Raw genomic sequence first — 25,983 nt, forward strand, 5'->3', positions numbered from 1 at the left:
TCAGGGTTAATGAATTTAACTCACTGTCATGTAAATAATATGAAAGAAAATAAAGAAACCAAATGTTCAAAATAAAGTCTGCTAAAGATGAAAGGAAACTGTGAGAACTGAACATCAGGCAGTGAACCACGGTTTGAAGTCAAGACGACTATACTGTGTGTGTGTGGAGGAGCACAGGCAACATCAAGGAAATGAATGGTTTCCTGATTCTCCCTATTGTACCTGTTACTCTTGCACATTCTTTAGGAACTGCTACTCTTTCAGCCCAACTCTACTCCCATCTAAAAGGGAAGGAACAGTGCTATGCTGATGGAAAGAGAAAGAGGAACAGCATTCATCCTTTACTCCAACTAATGCTTACAATTTTAATGTAGGAGCTGGTACTTGAGAGCATGAGTGGAGATTTGAAATGCCTGAGGTTAGAAAGATGAAAAAAGAAGGAACATGGAAAGGCAAGTTTCACATTACAGCCCACAATCCACTTTAAGATTAAATGCTATGAAAAAAATGATGACCAATAAAGGTACAGATAAACTAAAATAGATGACCATTTCATTTATTGGAAAATCTATACCAAATCTAAATAAATCTCTATGTACAGCGTATAGCATTTGGACATGGTAACAAGAATGCTGTCATTTTTTATACATATTCACTGTAACTGGGTATTTCGATCAAAACGAAAAGATTTGAAGACATATTTTCAAGGTAACATACCTGCAATTGCATGACCACATAGTTGAAACGATCGTTTCTCCCACAGCCAATAAATCTACAAACATGGTCTTTCCCTGGATGAAAAGAGAAAGAAAACAGTGGAAAAAAATGTATTATAGTTTCTCTTTTAAAAAATTAACAAATTTGCCGGGCGCCAGTGGCGTATGCCTTTATTCCAGCACTCAGGGAGGCAGAGCCAGGCGGATCTCTGTGAGTTCAAGGCCAGCCTGGTCTACAGAGCAAGATCCAGGACAGGCACCAAAACTACATGGAGAAACCCTATCTCAAGAAAAAAAAAACAAACAAAACAAAACAAAACAAAACCAAAAAAAGTTAACAAATTGGATTTCTCTACAGTATTTTATGACAATATAAACTATATAAAATGTGTCTTGAGACCATAAGGAACAGGAAATTTATATTATTTTATTTTTATCCACCCATCGCTAGATCCCGCTCTGCTCCTTGCATACTCAAATAAATGTTAAATGAGTAAGTAAAGAAATAAATTAATAAGGGAATAAAGGTGATTTATTTAGAAAGGAAATATTTTAAAAGTCACTTAAGATTAACCTGAGCAGATACAGTAAGAACCATGTTAGACATACAAACACTGAGTTTTATACATACTCTGACATACACTATTTACATTACTGTAGCAAGTTACATGATCTTTCTTGGTCTCACTGATTTGGATCAGCCTTGTGCTTTTCAATCCTAGTTTAACATGTGAAATCCAAGACTAGCTGGGATATATAGAAGGAATAAGAAAAACAGGAAAAAATCTGGGACCATCTCCTGAGTTTAAAAAGCATACCACCGTCCCCGAATCCAATCGAGTCCAGGAAATTACAGAAAAGACACCTGGTTCAACCCAGAAAATAGGAAGAGCAGAGAGATGCTGGAGAGGCAGGCAGGAACTAGATGAAGAACTGTGTGCTCCATGGTGAAGAATCTGAACTATACGGATACATCAGTGGTTTCCAAGGGTGGCTATCATCACAACCATCTGGACAACTTCAAGATTCCGAAACACCACAATCTGTTTGGGAAAGGTACAACTTTTCCAAGTTCTATAAATAAACTGGGGACTGAGAGGGCAGAAGCAGGAAAGTTTAAGGCCAGCCTCCACTACATGAGTTAAAGGCCTGCCTGGGCTAAATAGTGAGACTCTCAGAAGACAAAAACAAAACCCTTGGAAAACAAAGAAGAAACTTTAAAATACAAATCTGCAACTTAAAATACAAATCAGCATGAACAAACCTAAAGAGTCCATCAGAAAGAAAATACAGACTACTCTGACAGGAAGAAAATTCTGAGACCAGGTTATCACAGAAATGACAAATTCCATAGCAAAGCTGGGCCGAGCTCAGGAGATGGGTCAGTGGGAAGAGCACTTGCTGTGCGTTCATGATGAGGCAGAGACAGAACAATTGCTAAGACATGCTAGACAAAGAACTGACTTTCAGAGTCAGCGAGAGATCCTGTCTAAGGAGAAATGAGGCAAAGAGCAATAAAGGAGGATGTCCAGTATCTTCTGCTGGTCTCTTCACAGGTGTGCGTGGGGGCACACGCATGCACGCACACACATGCACACATACAAAGCAAAGGTTACTCATATAAATAATTAGGCCGTCACTTCAGACTAGAAGGGATAGAAGCCTATAGAGGTTAAATGAATTAAGAGACTGTGAGGGTAGGCAATCTTTGAAGTTAGCTTGTAAAAATAAAACAATATTGACACACTGGAGGCTATAAATTCGTTAGACTGAAGAAAAAGATTAAAACACATTTTAAAAGTAATTTGTCCACTTAAAACAAAAATGAAGTCAAGCCTCACTTTGGATATAACATCTTTGTTTGTTTGGTTTGGTCTTTGGAAACAAGGTTTTGTTAGCCCAGGATGGCCCTGAAATCTTCATTCTCCTGCCTTAGATTTCTGAGTGCTGGGATTACAGGCCTGTAATTTTTTGTTTGTTTGTTTGTTTTGAATCTGGGTTATCAGTTACCACACTGGTGATCAATTAGCAACCTTTTCCTCAGCTTCAGGCACAGAAAAAGCACCAAGCTTTAATTAATCAATTTGTTGTCAACAGAGACCTCATTTTCACTGCTGGAAACACTGAAGTGAGTACAGCATTTGCTAGCATGCATGAAACCTGAGATTCTATCCTTAACACTATGAAAGAACAAAATGAACAAGAAAAAGATTCATCATCTATCACACTTTAAAGACCAGGTGTCGATCCTGCCTCAGCCTCCAAACTGTGGGGTCACAGGTACAGACTACTGTGCTCAGCTTCTTGGATCATTTACATTACAAAGACATTTCAGTCATATAAAAACAAAAGACAGTACTCAATTTAATTCCTCTTAGAATGCTCCTCTAAAATATCTACATTACACTATAATACTTTGTCCCTTGCTATCAAAATCACCCTGCTTTATGGTGTTGTTTTGTTTGTTTTGTTTCTATGGGTTTTTGGAGACAACATTTCTCTGAAGCCCTGGCTGGCCTGGAACTCTCTGTAGACCAGGCTGGCTTTCAACTCATAGAAATCCACCTGCCTCTGCCTCCTGAGTGCTGGGACCAAAGGGTGCACCACCACCGCCCAGCTCACCCCAATGACTTTTGTTTGTGTGTTTCTTTAGCAGTACTGGGGATTGAACCAATTATCCCATACATACTAGTCAAGTACTCTACCACTAAGACAAATCCTCTCTAGCCTTTTATTTTACTTTTCAACTTGAGGCAGTCTCAATGAGTTGCCTAAGCTAGTCCTGAACTTCTGATCCTCCTATCAGCCTCCAGAGTGCTAGGATTATAGGCTTGCATCACACACTTTGCCTGAATTACTCTAATTTAAAAAAGAAAAACAAATATAGATTTGAATAAACTATTGATTCTTTATTGAGCAATTAAAACATGGCCAGTGGCAAATTTTCTAGAATTTGTCAATACATTTCTATCAGTAAGGTGATAATTTAATGAGTTCATTTCTCAAACCTTACAGTGTATAGTTTCTCTTTTACACTTATGCAATTAATGAAACTATTTAATAATGTTAACACAATAAAAAATGTATGTGTTTGGAGCAGCTTCGACTTAATGACAACAGTAACTCTTCAGTACCACTAGAGCAGCTGCTCAGATGACTTCTGTGTACCCAGTAAATGCAGAGGCTAGCTGAGGAGTACAGGGAGCACACAGTGTCCCGGTACCTAATACAGTACCTAATAAACAGTGAGACGGTATTTGCAAGTAAACAAATTAAGAGAAATAATAGTCAATAAAATATATATAATATGCAAGCAATATTCCATTTTATGCATTTTTATGCATTCAATTCTCATAATAATATAAGTATTAGTATTTCCTTTATTTTTCAGATACAGAAGTAGAAAATTGGTAAGGTTAATTACTTAGTTCAAAATCATATGACTAGAAAATGATGGTGCAATTTGATTCCAAAGCTCTTATGCTTTTTTTAAAAAATTACATTTATTTATTTACTTATTTATTAGAAGGGTGTGTGTGAGTTGATAAGTTTTTTTGTATCCAAATAGGCTTCTCTGCCAACGCACCAATCCAAATCAGACCAAATTAGGAAACGGCTTAGTTTAATGGGTAACGCATTCCTGGGTGATTCCCTGGCCCAGCAGAGAGGAAAGGGGATGAAAGAGCAGAAAAACCACAAGTCTGTTTTCTGGCATGCAGCTTATATACCCTGTGGGTGTGGTCTTGAGCCTCTCTGGGCGGGGGAGGAGCTGTGTTTGGCTTTGAAGGGACGGGTTTAGGGAAAGAGATGGGGGAAGGGAGTTGAGGTGGATCTTCCACCAGAACATTTCAGACTCTTTGGGTATAGGGATGCCAGGGTGCCAGGGGTTGAGGTGGAGCTCCCACCCAAACATGAATATGCTAGACACTCATGTGGAGGTCAGAAGACAACTTGTAGCAGTCAGTTCTCTCTCAATCTTCTAGATCCCAGAGATGAAACTCAGGTTGTAAGGCTTAGAGGCAAGTACCTTTACCAGCTGGGTCACCCTTCTGGCCCTAGAAAAACCTTCATTCTTAGCCATTACATCAGAAATAACTGAAACAGATTTTAAACTCAGGTTATATCTTGTTAGTAAATATGAAACCAAACCTGGGTCTGCTGGTGCAGCTACCTGGGAGGCTAAGGAGAAGAATGACAAATTCCAGACCTATGTGGGTTTCAGAGTGAGTTAGAAAGAGCCTGTCTCAACACACAGAGTACAAAGAGGGCTGTGAGAACACAGCTCAGTGACAAAGCATTTGCCTAGCATACCCAAGGCTGTAGGATCAAGCCCCAGTACCTCCCCCACAAATTAATATTAAAACTAAAAGGACACACAAAGACAACAAGATCTCTATATACACCCAAGGAACTAAACTATGTATTAAAAATAAAGGTCAATTAAGTTCTTTCTCTGCATTAAGCTCACAGTCCACATACAAACACAAAAAATTAACAGAACATAAGGTCTATAACATTATCAAGCACAGTAAATACACAGAAGATTAAAAAATTTTACTCTTGCTGGATGGTAGTGGTTGCACACCTTTAATCCCAGCACAGGAAGCAGAGTCAGGTGGATCTCTGTGAGTCTGAGGCCAGCCTGGTCTACAGAGTGAATTCCAGGACAGCCAGAGCTGTTACACAGAGAAACCCTGTCTCGAATGAAAAGAAGAAGAAGAAAGAAGAAGAAGAAGGAGGAGGAGGAAGAGGAGGAGGAGGAGGAGGAGGGAAGAAAAGAAGAAGAAAAGAAGAAAAATATCTTTATTCAAGAAGCTCACATGTAAATAAATTAGTAGATTTTAAATTTATGAGAATATTTTAAGATAAAACTATGAAGAATTAAGATTATACATGTAAAGAGTTTCAATGAGCCATAAAAGAGAAATAAATGTGTCAGTTGCTGGAAAATGGAGCTAGAGACTGTCATATTAAGTGAAATAAGCAAGACTCAGAAAGACAGCATGTTTCCTCTTAATAGGGAGTATGCATTTGTGTGTACACATGCGTTTGTACATGTGTGTGCACACGTGCATTTGTGTGTGCATGTGTGTGCGCATGTGCGTTTGTGTGTGTATGTGTGTGCATGTGCGTTTGTGTGTGCATGTGTGTGCATGTGCGTTTGTGTGTGCATGTGCGTTTGTGTGTGCATGTGTGTCACTTCTCTTTGTGCTGTGACACAGTACTTGACAAAGGCAGCATAAGGAAGAACAGGTTTGTTTGGGCTCATGATGGAGGAGACAGTGCATCATGCTGGGGAAGCCACAACAGGAGCAAGCGACAGCTGCTCCCCCTGCATCTGTAGTCAAGTGGCACAGAGAAATGAATGCTGGCCCTCAGTTTGCTTTTTCCTTTTTACTCAGTTCAGAACCCAAGTCCACGGGATGGGGCCACTCACATTTAGGTTGAACCTTCTTCCCTCAATTCACCTCATTTAAACCCCCCCTTACAGACACACCCAGAGATCTGTTCCTGTGGTGATTCTGGACAATTAGTATTGGCCACACACACATCTAACCATGCTTCCATGTGCATCCCACCACCACCACCACCACAAAAACAGATACCTAACGTATAGATGAAAATAGAAAGGTGGCTATTTCAGAAGATGATGGGGACTAACCAGATGGGAGAGGGAGGACAGGAGATGATGTGCCCAAAGTACCTTTTATACGTAAATAAAAACGTCATTATTCAATAACAATTTCTTAAAATGCATTTACAATGATCAGAACTGACAGGGTAGAATTAGGGTTAGAGTAGATTAAGGCAGAAGGCATGAAAATACAGGAAAAGTGGCTTAAAGTCTTGGCCACTGTCACAGTTTTTCTTCATTGTTAATTTTACTGGATTTAGAATTGCCCTCTGAGAGGGCATTTCCAGAAGAGCACCTGATACAGAAGGACTGCTTTTTATGTGGGGTACATAATACAATAATATAACACTCTTCCATGTTGCGGGGTGTGGAAGAGCAGGTGAAATAGAGAAGAAAGGAGAAAGCCGACAGCAATGGCTTTCCTCTCTTCTCTCTGCTTTGTGGCCTGCTGTGAACTGCTGCTCCCCACCCTCCATGCCACAGTGGACCCCTCTAAGCCATGAGCCCAAGGAAACTTTTCCCCCCTTCTGTTGTTTGTTAGGTATAAGGTCACAGCTGAAGGAAAAAAAAGTACACGCCAATGTGCTACAATATAATATAAATTGGGGGAGGCCCTCCTTCCTCATGAGTGGTACCTCCAAACTCTCACACAGACACCAAAGTTTGAGGATGTACAAATCTTATATAAAATAGAACTATATCTGTGTATAACTATAACTTATAACTTTATCCTCCTTAATTTAATTTTTAAATTATTTAATCCAATGTAAAGTTAGTTATATGGTTGTAATGTTGTTTGGGAATATGACAAAAAATGTATATATATTCTAATATAATTTTTCTTCTTTTCCTTTTTTTTTTTTTTTTTTTTTTTTTTTTTTTTTAAGACAAGGTCTCACCATGTAATCCCAGAAGCGGTCTACCTGCCTCTGCCTGAGTGCTGGGATAAAAGATGTGCCACCACACTTGGTTCTTTTTTCTTCTTTTTGAGAAAAGGTAGCCCAGGCTAGCCATGAGCTAAAGAGCTGAGGATGAGCTGATTTATGTGGTGCTGGGTTTAAACCCAGCTCAGACGCTTGGTGAGCACTCTACCAACTAACTCAGTTATAGCCACAACTTCCAAGAACCTTTTTTGTTGTTTGTTTTTGAGACAGGATCTCTCTTTGTAGTCCTGGCTGGCCTGGAATTTACTATGTAGAACAGGCAGCCCTCAAACGCACAGAGAACCGCCTCCTGTGCCTCCTGGGACTCAAGATGTGGGCCACTATGCCCTATAGCTTCCAGCAGTGTTTAATCTCCCATGGGTTGAATCCATACATGTGGAGCTAATGGATATAAAGGACAGAAGATAGATTTATTCTGCCCTTATTTCAGTCACGTAATTATTTAGAGTACAACTTTCAGCCACACTTGCTAACTTCCAGACAAGTGGACTGGAGGAGACTAGAGACTAAGCTCTCTAAAACCCTTGAGCAACACTTGAGGCCTTCTGGGCTGCTGAACAAGTGGAGTGTTGACCCAGTGTAAACCCAGAGAAGGCATAAAAGCTGTAACCCTCCATACATAGCCCTAGTTGTCTTTTCAGTTTACTTTTATAGTTTTCACAATGCCCTTAAAATAAACCAGGAAACATAAGTGCTCCTCCAAGTTCTACAAGCCATCCTAGCAAATTAGTTGACCCCAAAGAAGGGGTCATGAAAGCCTTGGTTTGTAGCCAGTTCATAAAAAATAGGACATCCTATTACTTGCTGTGTGTGAAGCAGAGCAACCTCGCAGAGCTGAGTGCTCAACTGCAAGGACTGATGCCATCTAACAAAACTGGGAGACAGTACATCCACTGTGGATCTGCCAGAGATGAACTGGTAGATAGGGAAATCTCCACAATCTGGAGACAGAGTGTCTTATGTTGAAGGTGAGAGCATAAGAGATGTACACTCCATTTTTCTCTTACAGCCTCATTATGCAGTTCATAATTGAATTATTAATAGATAAAGGATATGGTAAAGATTCATCTACTATTTTCAAGCATAAAACTACATGATCCAGACTGTGTTTTGGAAAGGTTATGGATACTCTGATGGGAGCCAAGGAAGTCAATTAACCAAAGATCTAAGGATAAGGAAAGTCTAAGTGAATCAAGTAACAACAGACTATAGTTAAAGCTCAGTGATACAGCACCTGCCTAGCAAGGGCTAGATACACACACACACACACAAGCACACAAGCAAACTGTTGGGATAGTCTTTTTGTACACCATGTGAAGATGTGTCTTTGTTTAACCTCACCTGCCTAAGGCACCTTCTGATTGACTCAATAAAGAGCTGAATGGCCAATAGCTATGCAGGAGAGAATAAGCAGGACATAGATAGGAACTCTGGGAAAGAATCAGAGGTGTGGGAGATTCACCCGCTAGACTCAGAGGAAGTCAGACATATATGGTACTGAGGACAGGTAAAGAGTCATGTGGCAGAATGTGTATTAATATAAATGGATTAATTTAAGTTTAAAGAGCTAGTTTGGAATAAGCCTCAGCTAAGGCCAAGCTTTCCTAATTGATAAAAGGTCTCTGTTAGAGAGCTGGTGATACAAAGACAGACCCTTAACAACAAATAAGCAGAAGAGACAGGAGAGAGGGTGGGGCAGGGAGTGAACTAAGACTTTTAGCTGTCCAAAGAAGGTGGAGAGTTTAAAAGAACTAGGCCAACTAAGAGTGGTGGTGCACACCTTTAATTCCAGCGCTCAGGAGGCAGAGGCAGGTGGATCTCTGAGAGTTTGAGGCCAGCCTGATCAACAAAGCAAGTTCCAAGACAACCAGAGCTGTTACACAGAGAAACTCTGACTCGGGAAAAAAAAAGAGAGAGAGAGAGAGAGAGAGAAGAAAGAAAAAGAAAGAGAGAGAGAGAGAGAGAGAGAGAGAGAGAGAGAGAGAGAGAGAAGAAAGAAAGAAAGAAAGAAAGAAAGAAAGAAAGAAAGAAAGAAAGAAAGAAAAGAGAAAAAGAAGAAAAGAACTAGACTAATGTTATAATACCAACATGACTGAAACAAAAAAGGAATCCTTCCGGGAGTCTGAGACACAAATGTGAAGTTGACAGGCTATTATATCTTATAATTTCCACATTAAGATTTAAGCAAGGGCCAGTCAGCGGTGGAGCACGCCTTTAATCCCAGCACTCGGGAGGCAGAGCCAGGCGGATCTCTGTGAGTTCGAGGCCAGCCTGGTCTACAGACGGACCCTGTCTCAAAAAAACCAAAAACCAAAACCAAAAACAAAAAAAGATTTAAGCAAAGGGCCAGTGAGATGGCTCAGTGGGAAAGGCACTTGCTGCATTAGACTGGAAACCTAAGTTTGATCTTAGGGACTCACATAAAAGTGAAATCAGAGAACCAACTCCACAAAGTGACATCACACATCATGACACACTCACACTCACACACACATGAAGTATTGTTGGTTAGTTTTATGTCAACTTGACATACGCTAGAGAAGAGGGAACCACAACTGAGAAAATGCCTCCAAAAAACTGCCTTGTAGGCAAGTCTACAGGGTACTGTCGTTTGATGATTGATGTGGGAGGGCCTTACTCACAATGGGTGGTGCCATCCCTGGGCAGGTGCTCCTGGAAAAGGCAGGCTGAGCAAAAACTATGGGGAGGGGGGAGTAAACCAGTAAGAAGCTCCCCTGCAAGGCCTCTGTGTAAGCTCTTGCCTGTCCTGGCTTCCCTCAGTGATGGCGTATGATATGAGAGTCACAGGATGAATCTAATCCTTTCCTCCACAAATTACTTCTGTTCATAGTCACTACTGCAGCGGAAACCTAAGACAAAATCGTATATACATATGTATGTATGTATGTATGTATGTATAAGATATATATATATATATATAATTAAAAAACAAAACTAACAATGAAAATTATAGATTAACAAAAATAGTGAAAAAATGTGATAAAATCCCTATTAAAATCCTACCTGCCTTCTTTGCAGAAATGAGCAAGGTGATTCTTAAAGTCATATGAAATCACAAGGGATACAAATGGTCAAAATAATATTGAAAAAGAAAAAGTTAAAATACTCACACTTCTTCTCTTCAGGTTTTACTAAACATCACAATTAACTTGAATCAAGACAGTGTGGTACCAGCATGAGGACAAACGTGGAGATGAATGGAATGAAATCCAAACTTCAAACACTGCTACCTCCCCCCATAAACATTACAGACGACCACCACTGCTCTTGACTCTCCTTACTTGACAGTAAGGCCCTATTGCTGAAGACACCACATACCTGAGTATGGACATGGAGAAATCAAGCTGGTACCAACCTGGAAGCTTCATTCCTACCGGCTAGCTTTCATAGTGCTGGAAGATTCTATGCACACTACTGGAGGAGAAAAGTTATCATCAGTCTTACCCAGCTGTGAACTTTCTCCTCCAACATATCTAGGAGCAGTCCTTTCCTCTTTTTCTTTCTTTCTTCTCTATTCTTCTCTTCTCTTCCTCTCTCCCTCTCTCTCTCTTTCATTCACTGTTATAATCAGATACCAACCCTAAAAGCTTCTTAACATTTTAGCTTTTCATGACTGTTATGATTCTGCCGCCACTCCAGCTGCATGACCGCACATGCGCAGTTCGGCAGCTAAGCAAGGGGTCTTATGTCATCAGTGCATGCAATCAGCGCATGCGTGGCGAAGCTCATAAGGCCATGTACGCATGTTCACCGGAATCCTTAAAAAGCCAGACACAGTCTCCTCCTTCCTCTCTGTTCTCTCCTGCCCCCACTACCTCTATCTTTCTCTGTTCTCTGCATGTGCTTCTTCCAGACCTGGTTCTTTTGCTCCCCCCTCTCCTAATAAAACTCTATGGCCGGGCGGTGGTGGCGCACGCCTTTAATCCCAGCACTCGGGAGGCAGAGCCAGGCGGATCTCTGTGAGTTCGAGGCCAGCCTGGGCTACCAAGTGAGCTCCAGGAAAGGCGCAAAGCTATGCAGAGAAACCCTGTCTCGAAAAACCAAAAAAAAAAAAAAAAAAAAAAAAAAAAAAACCTCTAATACTGGGTTTTGTTGTGGCTTCTGCCTCATGACCTTTCCGCACGGTAACCAGCGCAGCTTAACATTTTTAAAAAACAACAATCGTCAAACAAAAATAAAATAAGTACCCTTAATTCAGATAGCTACAATGCAGACTTTAGATAAGACAGCAGCTTCCAGTTATGCAGATTTCAACTGTGATATGAAAAACAATGCCCAAACTATATCACTGAAAGCAAGTAGTAGTAATAAAATCCTCCTCACTGCTCCAAGTCTTCATATTTTTGTTGTTGTCTTACTTAATTTTAAAAGATGTATTTATTCTTCATTTTATGAGTGTGAGTGTTTTGCCTGCATGTCTGTCTGTGCATCACATGCATGCCTGGGACCCATGGAGGCCAGAAGAGTGCTTGGATTTCCTGGGACTGGAGTCATAGACAGTTATGAGCCACCACGTGGGTGACAGAAACAAACCCAGGTCCTCTGGAAAAGCAGCCAGTGCTCTTAGCCACTGAGCTCTCTCTCTCCAGGATCTGCATTTTTATCTTTAAGACAGAATCATAAATACAGGCTGGCCTTGAACTAATGATCCTCATGCTTCCATCTCTCAATAGATAAAGAGAACTGACTCATGCAAACTGTGCTAAGATCTCCACATACACGCTGTGGCATATGCATATATACCCTTCCCACATATCCACAAAAATAAAATAGCTCTAATTGTTTTTATTTTGTTTGTTTTTCGAGATGGTGTTTCTCTGTGTACCTGGCTGTCCTAGAACATTCTTTGTAGACCAGGCTGGTCTTGAACTCAGAGATCACTTGCCTCTGTGCTGGAATTAAAGGCATGTGCCACCACCCCCAGTTCCTAATATCTTAAAAGCAAGAAAAGAAGCTGTTGTAGATGGCTCACTGGGTAAGAGTGCTTGTTCTGCAAGCAGTAAGGACCCAAGGTCAAATTCTAGCACTTAATAAAAAATCCAGACACTGGGGCTTGCTGGTGAGCCAGCCTAGCCAAAGCAGTGACCTCCAGGTTCAGTGAGAGAGTATATCTCAAGTAAATGAAGAGTGACAGAGGAAGGAAGACATCCAGTGTCCTCCGTCCCTGACATGGGCTGACACAGGCAGGTGTACTCATACAAATCTGTACACACATACCACAAACAAACACACAATGAAGAAAAAAGTTCTGAAACCCAACATTGGGAAAGCTCTGAGATAAAGGAATAAATCCTAGATCAACTAAAAGTCAGTTTTCAATTCTATGAAACTGTCCTGCTGGGCTGCCACAGAAATAGCAAAGACAGCCACAGTTCTCTTGTCTATCTAGCATCTACTAAACCAAACAAACAAAAGACCCTTCTCGGCCACAGGAGAAAAACGAAGTCATGGGGTCCTATCTTCAAAGAATTTTGTTAATTTAGGCCATTCTAATGGTGTGCAGTAGCATTCCACTTTGTTTCCTCTTATGTTTAGTTACACTAAACATCTTTTTCTGAGCTAGTTCTCTACTGGATATCGTCAAATTTACCTACTAACATCTATTACCTTTATTCATTAAAATCTTTTTCTTACTGTTGCATTTTTCAGAACATTTTTTATATTCAATCAGTCCTTTACAAATACATGATTTTCAAACACTTGTTCCCTGTCCATAGCCTGTTTTTTCTTTCCCTTTGTTTGAGACAGTGTCAGGATCTCACTGTGCAGCCCAGGATGGCCTCCTCAAACACATCACATAGCCCAAGCTTGGCTTCAGTTTTGTTCCTCTTGCCTCAGCATCCAAAGTGCAAGGATTACAGCTGTGTGCCAACATGCCACACCCTGGCTTCAGCCTTAATGGCATCTTGCAAGCAAACCTTTTCATTTAACAAAGTATGATTCACCATTTTTTCCCCTCCGTTTATGAGTCATGATTTTGTTGTCATCCAATGAACTTTTTGTCAAAATCAGATCATAAAGTATTTCTCCTGTTTTCTACAAATACTGTATAGCTTAAAAAAAAAATAACCTGTTCAGATGATTCATCTTATTCTTATATAATGTGTGTGTGGGGGGGTTAGGTTGAAGCTTATTATTTTGTACTTGATTGGCTACAGTGCTGGATTGATCTCTGGCTTTGCAATTCCTGGACAAGCTCTCTGGCCTTAAGTTCCACCACGACTTCTGCATGGGTCTACTTCTAAAATCCCTGTTCTCTTCCACTTATCTGTAATGCCTATCCTTTCGCCAATAAAATCTTGGTTATGCTTTGCATTGTTTCAAAACATTTTCCTCCTTTTTATGCTTACATATCTTAATTGACAAATACCTTGTATAAATATAATGCTTCCAAATACATATACATTGTGAACTATTTCAACCAAGCTAATATGCTATGTATTATCACACAGATTCAGTTTTATTGTTGTGATAGCACTTAAAAATCTTTTTTTTTTTTTTTGATTTTTTTTTGAGACAGGGTTTCTCTGTGTAGCTTTGCGCCTTTCCTGGAGCTCACTTGGTAGCCCAGGCTGGCCTCGAACTCACAGAGATCCGCCTGGCTCTGCCTCCCGAGTGCACTTAAAAATCTTATCTGTTGGATCAGGCCCTCTGAATAGGTGAAACAGTTGATTGGCTTGATCAGTTTGGGAGGCAACTAGGCAGTGGGACCAAGTTCTGTGCTCATTGCATGAGTTGGCTGTTTGAAACCTGGAGCTTATGCAGGGACACTTGACTCAGTCTGGGAGGAAGGGACTGGACCTGCCTGGACTGAGTCTACCAGGTTGATTGCAGTCCTTGGGGGAGGATTTGCCCTGGAGGAGATGGGAATGGGGGGTAGGCTGGGGGAAAGGGGAGGGTGTAGGAGGGGGGAGAATAGGGAAACCGTGGCTGATATGTAGAACTGAATGGTATTGTAAAATAAAATAAAATTAAAAAAAAATCTTATCTGTGGGGCTGGAGAGATGGCTCAGCAGTTAAAAGCACTGGCTGTTCTTCCAGAAGTCCTGAGTTCAATTCCCAGCAACCACATGGTGGCTCATAACCATCTGTAGTGAGATCTGGTGCCCTCTTCTGGCATGCAGGCAGAACACTGTATACATAATAAATAAATAAATCTTTAAAAAAAATCTTATCTGTAGTTTAATTTAATTTATTAAATTGTTTTGCAATTCTAGGTCTTTGCCTTTCTACTAAAATTCTTCTGGGAAGCCCAATGCGGCGGATGTACATCTGTAATTACAGCACTTGGGAGACAGGCAAGTGTATCATGAATTTGAGGCCAGCATAGGCTACAAAATGAGTTCAAGGGCAGTCTGCGCTCCAAATCAAGACCTGGAGAGGGAAAAGAGAGGAAGGGAGATTATTTATTCTGAGTCCTTGCTCTGTTTTGTTTGAGAGACAGGATCTTGTGTGGCCCAGGCTGGCTTTAGACAAGTCTCAACACCTGGCCCTCCTGTGTCTGCCTCTCCCATCCTGGGATCACAGGCACACACCGCCATTCCGGCCGCCTTTGACTCAATGAACGGTATTTTATACTTCAGACCTCAGAGCAGATAATTTTATATATACTTTTTAGAATTGTGTTTTAATTCAGTTTTCAATTGATCATTGCTAAAAAAACAACAACAACAACATAATGTTTGCTCTCTGTGGTCTGAGTGAGGCATTATGCTAAATTATGTACTCAATTTTTTTTTTTTTATGCAGACGGTGGTGGTGGTGGTGGTGGTGGTGGTGGTGGTGGTGGTGTGGTGCACACCTTTAATCGCAGCACTCAGGAGGCAGAGGCAGGCGGATCTTTGTGAGTTCAGGGCTACAAAGAGAAACCCTGTCTCAAAAAAAAAAAAGTGTGTGGATTCTTTGAGATTTATATACAACAGAAATTATTTTTTTCTTTGATTTTGTTTATGTGTTTTATTTTCTTCTTCAAACAGTATCTCCTTGGCCTCAAACTCATGATCCTCCTCCCTCTGCTTCCAAAATGCTGGATATTGAAGGCACACACCATTCTACCCAGTTTCTTCTTTTTCAGGGCCATTATTTCTTCAATTTTTTTTTTTTTTTTTTTTTTTTTTTTTTTTTTTTTTTTTTTTTTTTTTTGGAGACAGGTCTCACTGTGTAGCTTTGGTTGGCCTGAAACTTGCTATGTAGATCAGGCTGGTTTTGAACTACCAGAGAATTGCCCGCCTTTGCTTCCTGAGTGCTGGGTTTAAAGGTGTACATTACCATGCCCAATTGTATTTTTCATGTTTTTGTTACTCCAAACTCATTATCTTCTTATCCCAAGTGCCTGGTGATACAAATGCTTGATCTTCTGGTACTCTTATATAGGTCAAAGAGGCTGTTCTTTTTTTGTTTTTTCTTTTCTTTTTTTTTTTTTTTAAGGTTTTTGAGACAGGGTTTCTTTGTGTAGCCCTGGCTGTCCTAGAACTCTGGAGACCAGGCTGGCCTTGAACTCAAGAGATCTACCTGCCTGTCTCCCAAGTACTGGTTTAAAGGTGTGTGCCAGTACCACCTGGCAAGGCTGTTCATTTTTTAAACCTCTTTTTCTTCTATTAATTTCTACCAATGCCTTTTCAAATTTGCTGACTCTCACTTGTCATGTCCAATCTGCTACCGGTCCCATCCACTGAGACTCTCATTTGATAGTGTATTTCTCACTGTTACACATCTTACTCTATTCTTTAGGTCTTCTGTATCTTTGTCAAGACTTTCTACCGAGGCCATTGAGCACTCCAGGCAAGCACTCTACTGAGATACAGCCCAGCCCTACTTATATATGCTTCTCAGATTTCTATTGTGTTTTTGATACATTCAGTCCAACTTGTTGATTTTATGAGTCTGATTCACAGTGAAAAAAAAATCAAATGGCAATATAAAAATCCATCCTACTGGCCAGCACAATCAATGTGTCGAACACTGCTTCCAAAGTTCCCAGCATCCCAGCTCCCTTCTTTTTTCATTTCCACTTACTTATTCCTTCTTTACAGAAATGAAAACTAAGTTCTCCAAAATTCAGAAAGTCAGTTTGCCTAGCGCTGAATGAGCGCTCTGACATTCAATATTAAAAGCCCTTGCAGCACAGATACTCTCTTCCTTCTGGTCATGGTGAGGGAGAATGTAAGACTAAGACTCTAACCCACTCTAGAGTTACAAAATATCCAGATGAACATGCATGATGCTGCTCAACATGATCCTGGAAGTCCTCATTAAGAGAGGGGCTGGAAGGGGCAATGCTAATTTCAGGATGACTTATTAAAGATTGATCCTGCATAAGTCATTTTCTTTTTCCTTTGTCTAATTTGGCCAAGATTGCAAAGATTCTGTTTTTATTTTAAAAATCCAGATGCCAGGGGCCCAGGCCCCAGGAAGCCTCACTGTCATTCTTGGGTCATGCTGTCCACTCCCCTGTGGGTGTAACCACAGAGCCATTTACTAATTTGTTTTTTTGTTTTGTTTTTGTTTTTTGTTTTTTGGGGGGGTTTTTGGTTTTTCGAGACAGGGTTTCTCTGTGTAGCTTTGCGCCTTTCCTGGATCTCACACTGTAGACCAGGCTGGTCTCCAACTCACAGAGATCCGCCTGCCTCTGCCTCCCAAATGCTGGGATTAAAGGCGTGCGCCACCACCGCCTGGCTCTAATATGTTAATATTGACATTCTATAATATAAAACATTAAAAAAAACTAAAGAGAAGACAAAGAGTAAGGGTATAAATGATGATTTGTAATTACCACTGCAGTCTTGTTAGCTCTGTGTGCGTGTGTGCATGTGTGCATGTGCGTGCGTTTTCCTGGGAATTAATGTCAGGGTGTTTCATGTGGTAGGCAAGCACTTTGATCACTAAGCTACATCTACAACTTCTTTTCTTTTTTTTGGGGGGGGGGGTTGGAGCTGAGGATCAAACCCAGGGCCTTTAGCTTGCTAGGCAAGCGCTCTACCACTGAGCTAAATCCCCAACCCCTACATCTACAACTTCTTATGCTTGCATGATTCTTTTTAATTTCTTAAGCACAAAAAGGTATAAAGGAAAAAAATAAATGATAATTATTTCCCTGAACCTATCTATTTCAAATGCCTGGAGAGCTTAATAGTATACTTTCTTTATGCACAGGAGCACATATAAATATGTGTAAATGAACATATATATAATATTCCATGAGAGGAAATGAATCTGTTCTTTAAAATAATCTAGGCTTTGTAAAATATCTTATATATTTTTCTAAAGACACAAAAAAAAAGAAAAAAGGAGAGGACAAAACAAAAGAAGGGAGGAATAAAAAAATTACAAGCTCATAATTCAAGCTACTTGGAAGGCCGACACAGGAGAATCACAATTTCAAAGCCAGCTTGGTCAGCTTAGTAAGACTATGTTTCCAAGTAAAAATTACAAGAAAGACTTGGGACAAGGCATACCATACAGTTCAATAGTAGATTATTCACCCAACATGTGGGAGGTCAAGGATTCAGTCCCTAGTATTACAAAAAAGCAAAACCAAACCAAACCACTAAAGTGAGTATGGTGGCACATGCCTGAGAGTTCAGCATTAGGGATGTCAGTTCAAAGTCAACCTCAGCTACATAGTGAGTTGGAAACCAGCCTGGGCATCAGGAAACCCTATTACAAAAAGATAAAAGGAAAGAAAAGAAAAAAGGGAAGGGGCCTATGAGATGGCTCAGTGCACGGGAGCACTTTGCCGCTCAAGCCCAAACCCATGGAAGGGTAGAAGGTAGAAAAGGAGAACTGGACTCCACAGAAGTTGTCTTCTTGACATCACACTCTATCCTCATGAGTGTGCAGGCACACAATTATAATAAAATAACATTTACAAGACTAGACTGAACAAATAAAGACCTCAGAGATCTGCTAATACCCTTTGACAGAAAGAAAAACATCAACAAGAACATGTGAAAATAACTTTAAGAGGGAAACAATATACATCAAAAGAGCAGATTATAGATTTATAAAAGAATAAAGGCTACAATGAGGTATGAGGTGGAACTTTCCTGGGCAGTCTTCTGTACTTACTAGAGCAATGGTCTAATCTACCTATGTCATATTTTTATATTCTTTTATTTATTTTTAAATTTTTATTTTATTTGTTTGTGTATGGGCATTGTGCCTACATGTATGTATATGTATCACACCATGCAGTGCCCAATGGGTTAAAAAAGTCTTGAATTTCCTGGAACTGAGTTCCAGATGCTTGAGCCAAGATGTAGATGCTGGGTCCTCTGAAAGAGCAGCCAGTGCTCCTACTCCACTGAGCCATCTGTCCAGCTCTAGTTTTTCTAGTCTTAAGACTGGGGAAAGGAAGGAGTCATACATACTCCGCAGCAGGAGCAGAGTAATAATGCAATTGTTCTGTAAGATCAGCGTTCCTTCTCAACTAGCTCAGTTTACACTCTGTAGCACATAAGACAAAAGTAAAAGTTAAAACTGTCATATTCACAATATCAAAGTTAAAGAAAAAATCCCCCAAACCAAAACACAGTCATGGTTTTCTTTATGGGCTGCAAGGAAAAATGTAGTTTTTCCCTGTACTTACATGGGTAAGATTAATTTCCAGTTGTTACACCAAAGAATACAATCAGCTAGCAAACAACTGCATTTACTCTGTTATTTCTTGATAGTAATAGGGTTGTTTGACAGGTGTGGAAGCACACTCCTGTAATTCCAGCACTCAGAACACAGAGGCAGGAGACTCACTCCGACTCCAAAGACACCTTGGTTTACACAGCAAGCTGCAAGCCTGTCAGGGCAGCTGCAAGACCTACCAAAAGAAAGAATGGGCACAGGAAGAGAGGAGAAGAGGGAGAGAAACAGAGGCCCCGAGATTAAACAACAAAAGGTCTTTGCCTGCTCCTAGAAAATGTAAAAGAGAAACTTTTCAGTCATTCTCAGGGTCTCATCAAAGGACTAGACAAACAGAACACTCTCAGTTGTTCTTAGCTCATGCAGATCACTGACAACAGTTAATACAGGGCAGAAAGGCCAAACAACTTCCTAGTCCTTCACTGAGTTAAGGACTGATTTTTTTTAATGATTTACTTTTGTTTTATGTTCATTGGTGTTTTGCCCACATATATGTCTGTGTGAAAGTGTTGGCTCCCCTGGAACTGGAGTTACAGACAGGTGAGAGCTGCCATGTGGTTGCTGGGAATTGAATCCGGGTCCTTTGGAAGAACAGCCAGTGCTCTTGACCACTGAGCCATCTCTCCAGCCCCTAACGTAGTGACTTTTAAATAAACAAAATTCATTACTTTGAAATTTTTATGAAAACACACATATGAATTAGAAAAATCTACCTACAGAATATGTGTTCTTTTACTTTTTGTTTTTTTGTTTTGTTTTGTTTTGTTTTGTTTTTGTTTTCCGAGACAGGGTTTCTCTGTGCAGCTTTGCGCCTTTCCTGGAACTCGCTTTGGAGACCAGGCTGGCCTCGAACTCACAGAGATCCGCCTGTCTCTGCCTCCCGAGTGCTGGGATTAAAGGCGTGCGCCACCACCGCCCGGCACTTTTACATTTTTATATGTGTATGGTATACATGTGTATATGGACATTTTCCCATGTATGCTCACATGTGTGTGTGCTCTCCCATTTTACTCACTGAGACAGGACCTCTCAGTCAAAGCCAGCCTACTCTGGCCAACACACCCACCTGGAGTTTACGTGAGTTCTAAGGATCCAGACTCGAGTCCTCATGCCTTCCCAGCAAGCTTTAATCACTCAGCCATCTCCCCAGAGTAGTTCTGAAGAATTATTGTTACATTTATATTATACAATTTCATAACAAACAGAAACAAATGAACAATGTATAAACTTTTAAAGATCCTACGATGACTCCCTTTGACAAAAAAGATAGAGTAAGTAATTTTACAACACTTTAAATTCCTCCAAATATTGGGCCCTTTTATATGCAAAAATAAAAAAAGCTAAAATTACCAAATAAAAAAAGCTAAAATTATTGCCAGGTGGTGGTGGCACACGCCTATAATCCCAGCACTCAGGAGGCAGAGGCAGGTAGATCTCTGTGAGGTCAAGGCCAGCCTAGTCTACAAGGAGAGTTCCTGGTCTACATAATGAGACCATTTCTCAACCAAACAAAACAAAAGGACCCACAAATTGAAAAGTGCCAGCCGTATCCATCAAGAGACAAGGTCTGTAAAAAACCTTAGATTCCTACAGAGAAGCAGGCAGGAAAGCTGAGGTCCTAGCGTGCTCACTGCTGACAGAATCAAGAGAGCAGCAGAACTGTGAGGGAAGAGCTGCTCCTCATACACACCTGACCTGAGGATCAGAAGTGGGGGGGATCACACGGCGGCGCGCGGGGCGGGGGTACTACTAGGAAAAGGCCTCCCCACTACACACTAGAACGCCAACAGAACCCCGGCTGCACAGACCAACAGCTCCTACTTGTCCCTCCAGCACACAACACAATGTGGAACCTGCAGAGACAGAGACCGGAGAACTTCACCTTCCAACTCAGTCTAGCCACGCCAGGAATCCACTTCCTAAGTACTTTTATTTCTTATGTTCTATTACTTAATTTCCACCCCTGCATGTATGTCTAATGATGGCTTTGCCTTTTGTTTGTATATTGCTCTGTTAGGTTTTCAGACTCTTGTGTGTTTCCTCACTAGTTTACTCTAAGGCGTTCTCACTGTACTCTATCTGCTCTCCAGCCACATCTCATATACCCCCCCCCCCATTTTTGGTTTTTGGTTTTTTGAGACAGGGTTTCTCTGTGTAGTCCTGGCTGTCTAGAACTCACTCTGTAGCCCAGGCTGGCCTCAAACTCACAAAGATCTGCCTGCCTCTGCCTCCTGAGTGCTGGGATTAAAGGCATGTGCCACCACTGCCTGGCCATCCTCCTCACTTAAGTCTTACATCTTCTTTTTTTCATGCTTTGTATCTCTTAGTATAACATTCCATAGCCCTAACAGTCTCTAAAATCCGTGGATCCTAGCGGTATCCAACTTGCCCTTCCTATATGCTTTACATACCCCAATATTTTTCCTCTTCCAAGTCCATTTAATACTTAATCCTTATCCTCACCCATCCTACTTCACTCCCACTAAAATCTGAGTATAATCTATACTATCCTTGGCTGTTTATTGAACAGTTATTGAAGTCAAAGGGGCCACTGTTAGTAATTGGCAAGTGTCACATCTACATTTCATAAGCATCAGCCATGGTGCCTCTCCCACTTAGTTACTCAGAGAATGAGATCTTGGACTGAGGAACTATTTCCTGAACATTCAACTCTATCACATCCAAATCCTATGTGAACATTACAAATACTCCACCTGAAATAATACAGATGATTTAAAAATTAAACCAAGCAAATGCAGAACCAAACCAGGAGCCACATTATTTATTATACATTGTTAAGTCTGCAGGCTTTACAAGAATAAGTTTCTGTTTCCTAAGCCTAATGTATCCTGTAAACCATGGTTTTTAATCTATGCTGAACTTGTGACCCCATGATGTATACTCACCCCTTTGCCTTGCTAAACTTCTGCACCTGTGATATACGACTGCCCTTTTGCCTTACAAAAATGTATCTTCCCTGGTACCTTGAGGACTCCCCTTCCACATGATGGATTCTTGCACTTATCTACCCCACAGGCAGCCTTGAGCCCTGAGTCCCCTACTCGTCTGTCCATGTGCTAACAGCCAGTTATCTTGAAAGCTGTTTTCTATCAGCCCTAGCCCTGTCCCACAGAAGGGACCTGAAGAGCCAGTGAGGAGCCGCTCTCGGAACACTGACTTAGTGGGCCGCAGTCGTCCGTCTGGCAGTCCCTTGTACACTTCTAAATACAGCTTGATCTAATCAGACAGTCGTGGAAATGGTTTTTATCTCAGGTCCAACACAAAGAAAACTTTAGATGTGTAAAGCCCAGTGCAGCAACATGAGGAACAAGAAAAACCAAGACAACATAACTCCTCCAAAAACCCTACAGTGATGGCACTTAATGAAAGTGACTTCTAAAATGTAGATATCCCAGACAGATAGCTCTAAAGAGTAAATATATTCAAAGACGAAAATGAGCTCCCGGGTGAGAACACACACTGCTGAATGAAGTAAGGAAGGCAATGTAAGATACGAAAGAGGAAATTAACAAAGGAAATGCTGACAAAAAAAAAAAAATCCGATCTAGGGAAATAAACAAGTCAAACAAGCCGCTCTGTAGATGAAGGGGAGGACAGAGCATGAATCTGAAGACAAGGCAGAGGAACTGGACCATCCAACAGGAACAAGGATAAAATAATCCCAAGGTTGCAGCAGAATCCCAGGACATGTGTGACAAGGGTGAGAAGATCAAATCTGTGGCTAAAAATCACAGAATAATCAAGCCACAATGGCATAGGAAACATGTTTTTAGATCTAGTTCTATGAGTGTGTTGCCTGCATGTATGTATGTGCACGTGTGGTCAGCACCTATGGAGGTCAGAAGGCCGGATCCCCTGGAACTGGAGTATGAACAGTTATAAGCTGCCATATGGGTGCTAGGAACCAAACTGGGGTCCTGTTTAAAAGCAACAAGTGTCTTTTTGGGTTTTTTTTGTTGTTGTTGTTGTTATTGTTGTTTTGTTTTGTTTTTGTTTTTTTTTCTAGACAGGGTTTCTCTGTGTAGCTCTGCACCTTTCCTGGAACTCACTTTGTAGCCCAGGCTGGCCTCAACTCACAGAGATCCACCTGGCTCTGCCTCCCGAGTGTTGGGATTTTAAGGCATGCGCCACCATGGCCTGGCAACAAGTGTTTTTAACAGCTAAGCCATTTCAAAATTCTTTTTTTTTTTTTTTTTAAATCCAAATGGGCTGGAGAGACAGTTCAGTGGCTGGAATACTTGCCAGGTTTGCAGAGCAGCAGCACTGGGTCCCAGCAGCCATGTTGGGTGGTTCACAACCACCTGACATTCCAGCTCTAACACCATCTGGCCCCTGTCAGCACCTCCCACACAAACACATACATAAATGACATCAATCTTTAAAAAACAGAAACCTTTCCAGAGTTAGGAAAGGATCCGCCAATCCATATCTGAATATGGGAAGCGTTTTGGGTATCAGACAAAACCAAAACCTTCTGTGTCATATTAAATTATAACAAAGAAAGTATACTGAATGCAGCAAGAGAGAAACCAAGCCAATATAAAGGCAGGTGACTAAAAATTGTTTAACTGCAGATTGTTCCACTTTTTAAAAGTCAGGAGAACTACCTGGACAGATATGTTTCTAGTTATTTTTTCATCCTTTTAAAAATTGCATTTATTGCCGGGCAGTGGTGGCGCACGCCTTTAATCCCAGCACTCAGGAGGCAGAGGCAGGCGGATCTCTGAGTTCAAGGCCAGCCTGGTCTACAGAGTGAGATCCAGGACAAGCACCAAAACTACACAGAGAAACCCTGTCTTGAAAAACAAAACAAAAAAAAATGCATTCATTTATTTGATGTGTGTGCACACCAGGACATGTGTGTGGCGGTCAGGGGACAACTTGCAGAAGTCAGTTCTCTTCTTTCATTATGTGGGACTCTGGTATTGAACTCAGGTCATCAAGCTAGTAAATGTCTTTATCCACTGATCCATCTCATTGGCCCTATTTCAAGTTCTGAAAGACAACTACTGCCAATCCAGACTATTACACCCAATAAAGATATTTGTTGGAACTGAAGGAGAAATAAAGTTTCCATGATAAAAGTAGACTAAAGGAATTTATAACCCTAAGCCAGATCTACAGAAAATACTTGAAGAATTCTTCAAACTGAAAAAGAAAAACAAATCCATCTATGAAATAAAACACTAGGATAGTAGTTACATAAGAAAAGATCACTGCAGAAATCAACAAAATGAGAGCCATCAATACACACCTTCCAACAGTAACTCTGAGTATTAGTGGTCTCCATCCCCAATCAAGACACAGACAAGAAAACTGGATCAAATGCAGGAGCCATGTATTTACTGCCTCCAAGAAACACACCTCACACAACAGACAGACACTACCTTAGGGTAAAGAGTGGAAAAAGAAATTTCAATCAAATGGACTTGGGAACAAGCAGGTGTTATTCTTCTAATAGCTAACACAATGGACTTCAAACCTAACTTAGTGAGGAAAGATGAAGAGGCTGATTAGGGGACAGCCTGTTAAGAAGACATATACTCCTGATGCAAATGCCCTGAATACAGTGGATCCAATTTCATAAAACAATATTGGATGCAAAGCCACAGATTAACCTGAGCCCAACAGCAGTGGGTGACCTGAATACCCCACTCTTACCAACTGCTATGTTTTCCCCACAGACTAACAGAGAAATCCATGAATTAAATGACGTTGGAGATCAAATGACCTCTATAAAACACTCTATCCACATGGGACAGAACACGTGTTCTTCTCAGCAGCCCATGGAACTTTGTCTAAAACAGGGCACAAAGCAAGTCTCAGCAAATACAAAAAAAAAAAAAAAAAAAAAAAAAAAAAAAAAAAACCCTAAAATAATTCTTTGTGTCATACACAAGGGAGTAAGACTACATGTAAACAAGAAAACCCCTGAAACACAAACTCGTGGAGATTAAACAACATACTATTGAATGATGAATGGGCCTTTGAAGACATCAAAAGAAATTAAAAATTCCCAAAATCAAATAAAAATGAAAACACAACACACCAAAACTGTGGGATACAATGAATCCTATATACAATGATTCCTAAAAGTAATCCTATAAGGATTAGATTATGAAATCAGAGAGCTCAAATAAATAATGATATACCTAAGGGGCCTGGAAATCAAAGAACACATCAAATCTCAAATAAGTAGACAAAAAGACATCATTATAAGCAGGGAAGAAATTAATGAAATTGAAACAAACAAAATACAAAGACTCAATGAAACAAAGAATTTGTTCACTGAAAAAATAAACAAGATTGTCAAAGTCTTAGCCAAACTAACCAAATAAAGGTGTAAATAATACACTTGGAGATGAAAAATGAGCTACTGCAACAGATACTAATGAAATTCAGAAAATCACTAGCTCTTCCCTTGGAAGCATAATGTCAATAAATTGGAAAGTCTAAAAGGAATGAATTTCTGGATACATATGATATGCCAAATTAAGTCAAAATGAGACAATTTAAACAGATATAACAAACAGTGAGACTGAAATGATAATCTCCCAACTGAAAAAAAAGACAAGGTCTAGATGTTTTTACTGGTAAACTTTAGCAGACCTTCAAAGAACACCAACGCTTTCCACCAGGCAGTGGTGGGACACAACTTTAACCCCAGCACTCTGCAGACAGAGGCAGGATCTCCATGAGTTCCAGGCTAGCCTAGTCTACAGAGCGAGTTCCAGGACAGCCAGGGCTACACAGAGAAACTCTGCCTCAAAAACAAAAACAAACAAGCAAACAAACACCACAACTTAACGAGGCTTACAATAGTTGAGAGCTGCTCTTACATCACAGTAGACTAGAATTCAGTCCCCAGAGCTACATAAGGTGGCTTACAACTACCTCTAACTCCAGTTCTAGGGATCCAATACCTCTTCTGTCCGCTGTGAGTACTAACACACACATGCAAATATTCTCTCTCCTCTCTCTCTCTCTCTCTCTCTCTCTCTCTCTCTCTCTC

The 25,983-nt window shown here is 40.6% G+C and overlaps 1 protein-coding gene and 1 non-coding gene across 6 annotated transcripts in view; both read right to left on the reverse strand.

Moving 5' to 3' along the window:
• The window catches only part of Ttbk2 (tau tubulin kinase 2), a 116,139-nt gene that overhangs the window by 52,753 nt on the left and 37,403 nt on the right, over positions 1-25,983 (reverse strand). For 4 of the 5 annotated variants that reach the window (XM_037205149.1, XM_028878674.2, XM_028878673.2 and 1 more), the window contains one exon: positions 718-791. The exons of the other annotated variant lie outside the window; for it this stretch is intronic. In XM_037205149.1, coding sequence (XP_037061044.1) covers positions 718-791 — 74 coding nt within the window. The remainder of the gene's footprint in view (positions 1-717; positions 792-25,983) is intronic. 5 annotated transcript variants of the gene reach the window in all.
• On the reverse strand, positions 17,241-17,315 carry Trnaa-agc. Its single transcript has one exon. It is a non-coding gene; the product is annotated as a tRNA-Ala (tRNA).

This window comes from Peromyscus leucopus, chromosome 4 (genome assembly GCF_004664715.2).
Source record: "Peromyscus leucopus breed LL Stock chromosome 4, UCI_PerLeu_2.1, whole genome shotgun sequence".
NCBI lineage: Eukaryota > Metazoa > Chordata > Mammalia > Rodentia > Cricetidae > Peromyscus > Peromyscus leucopus.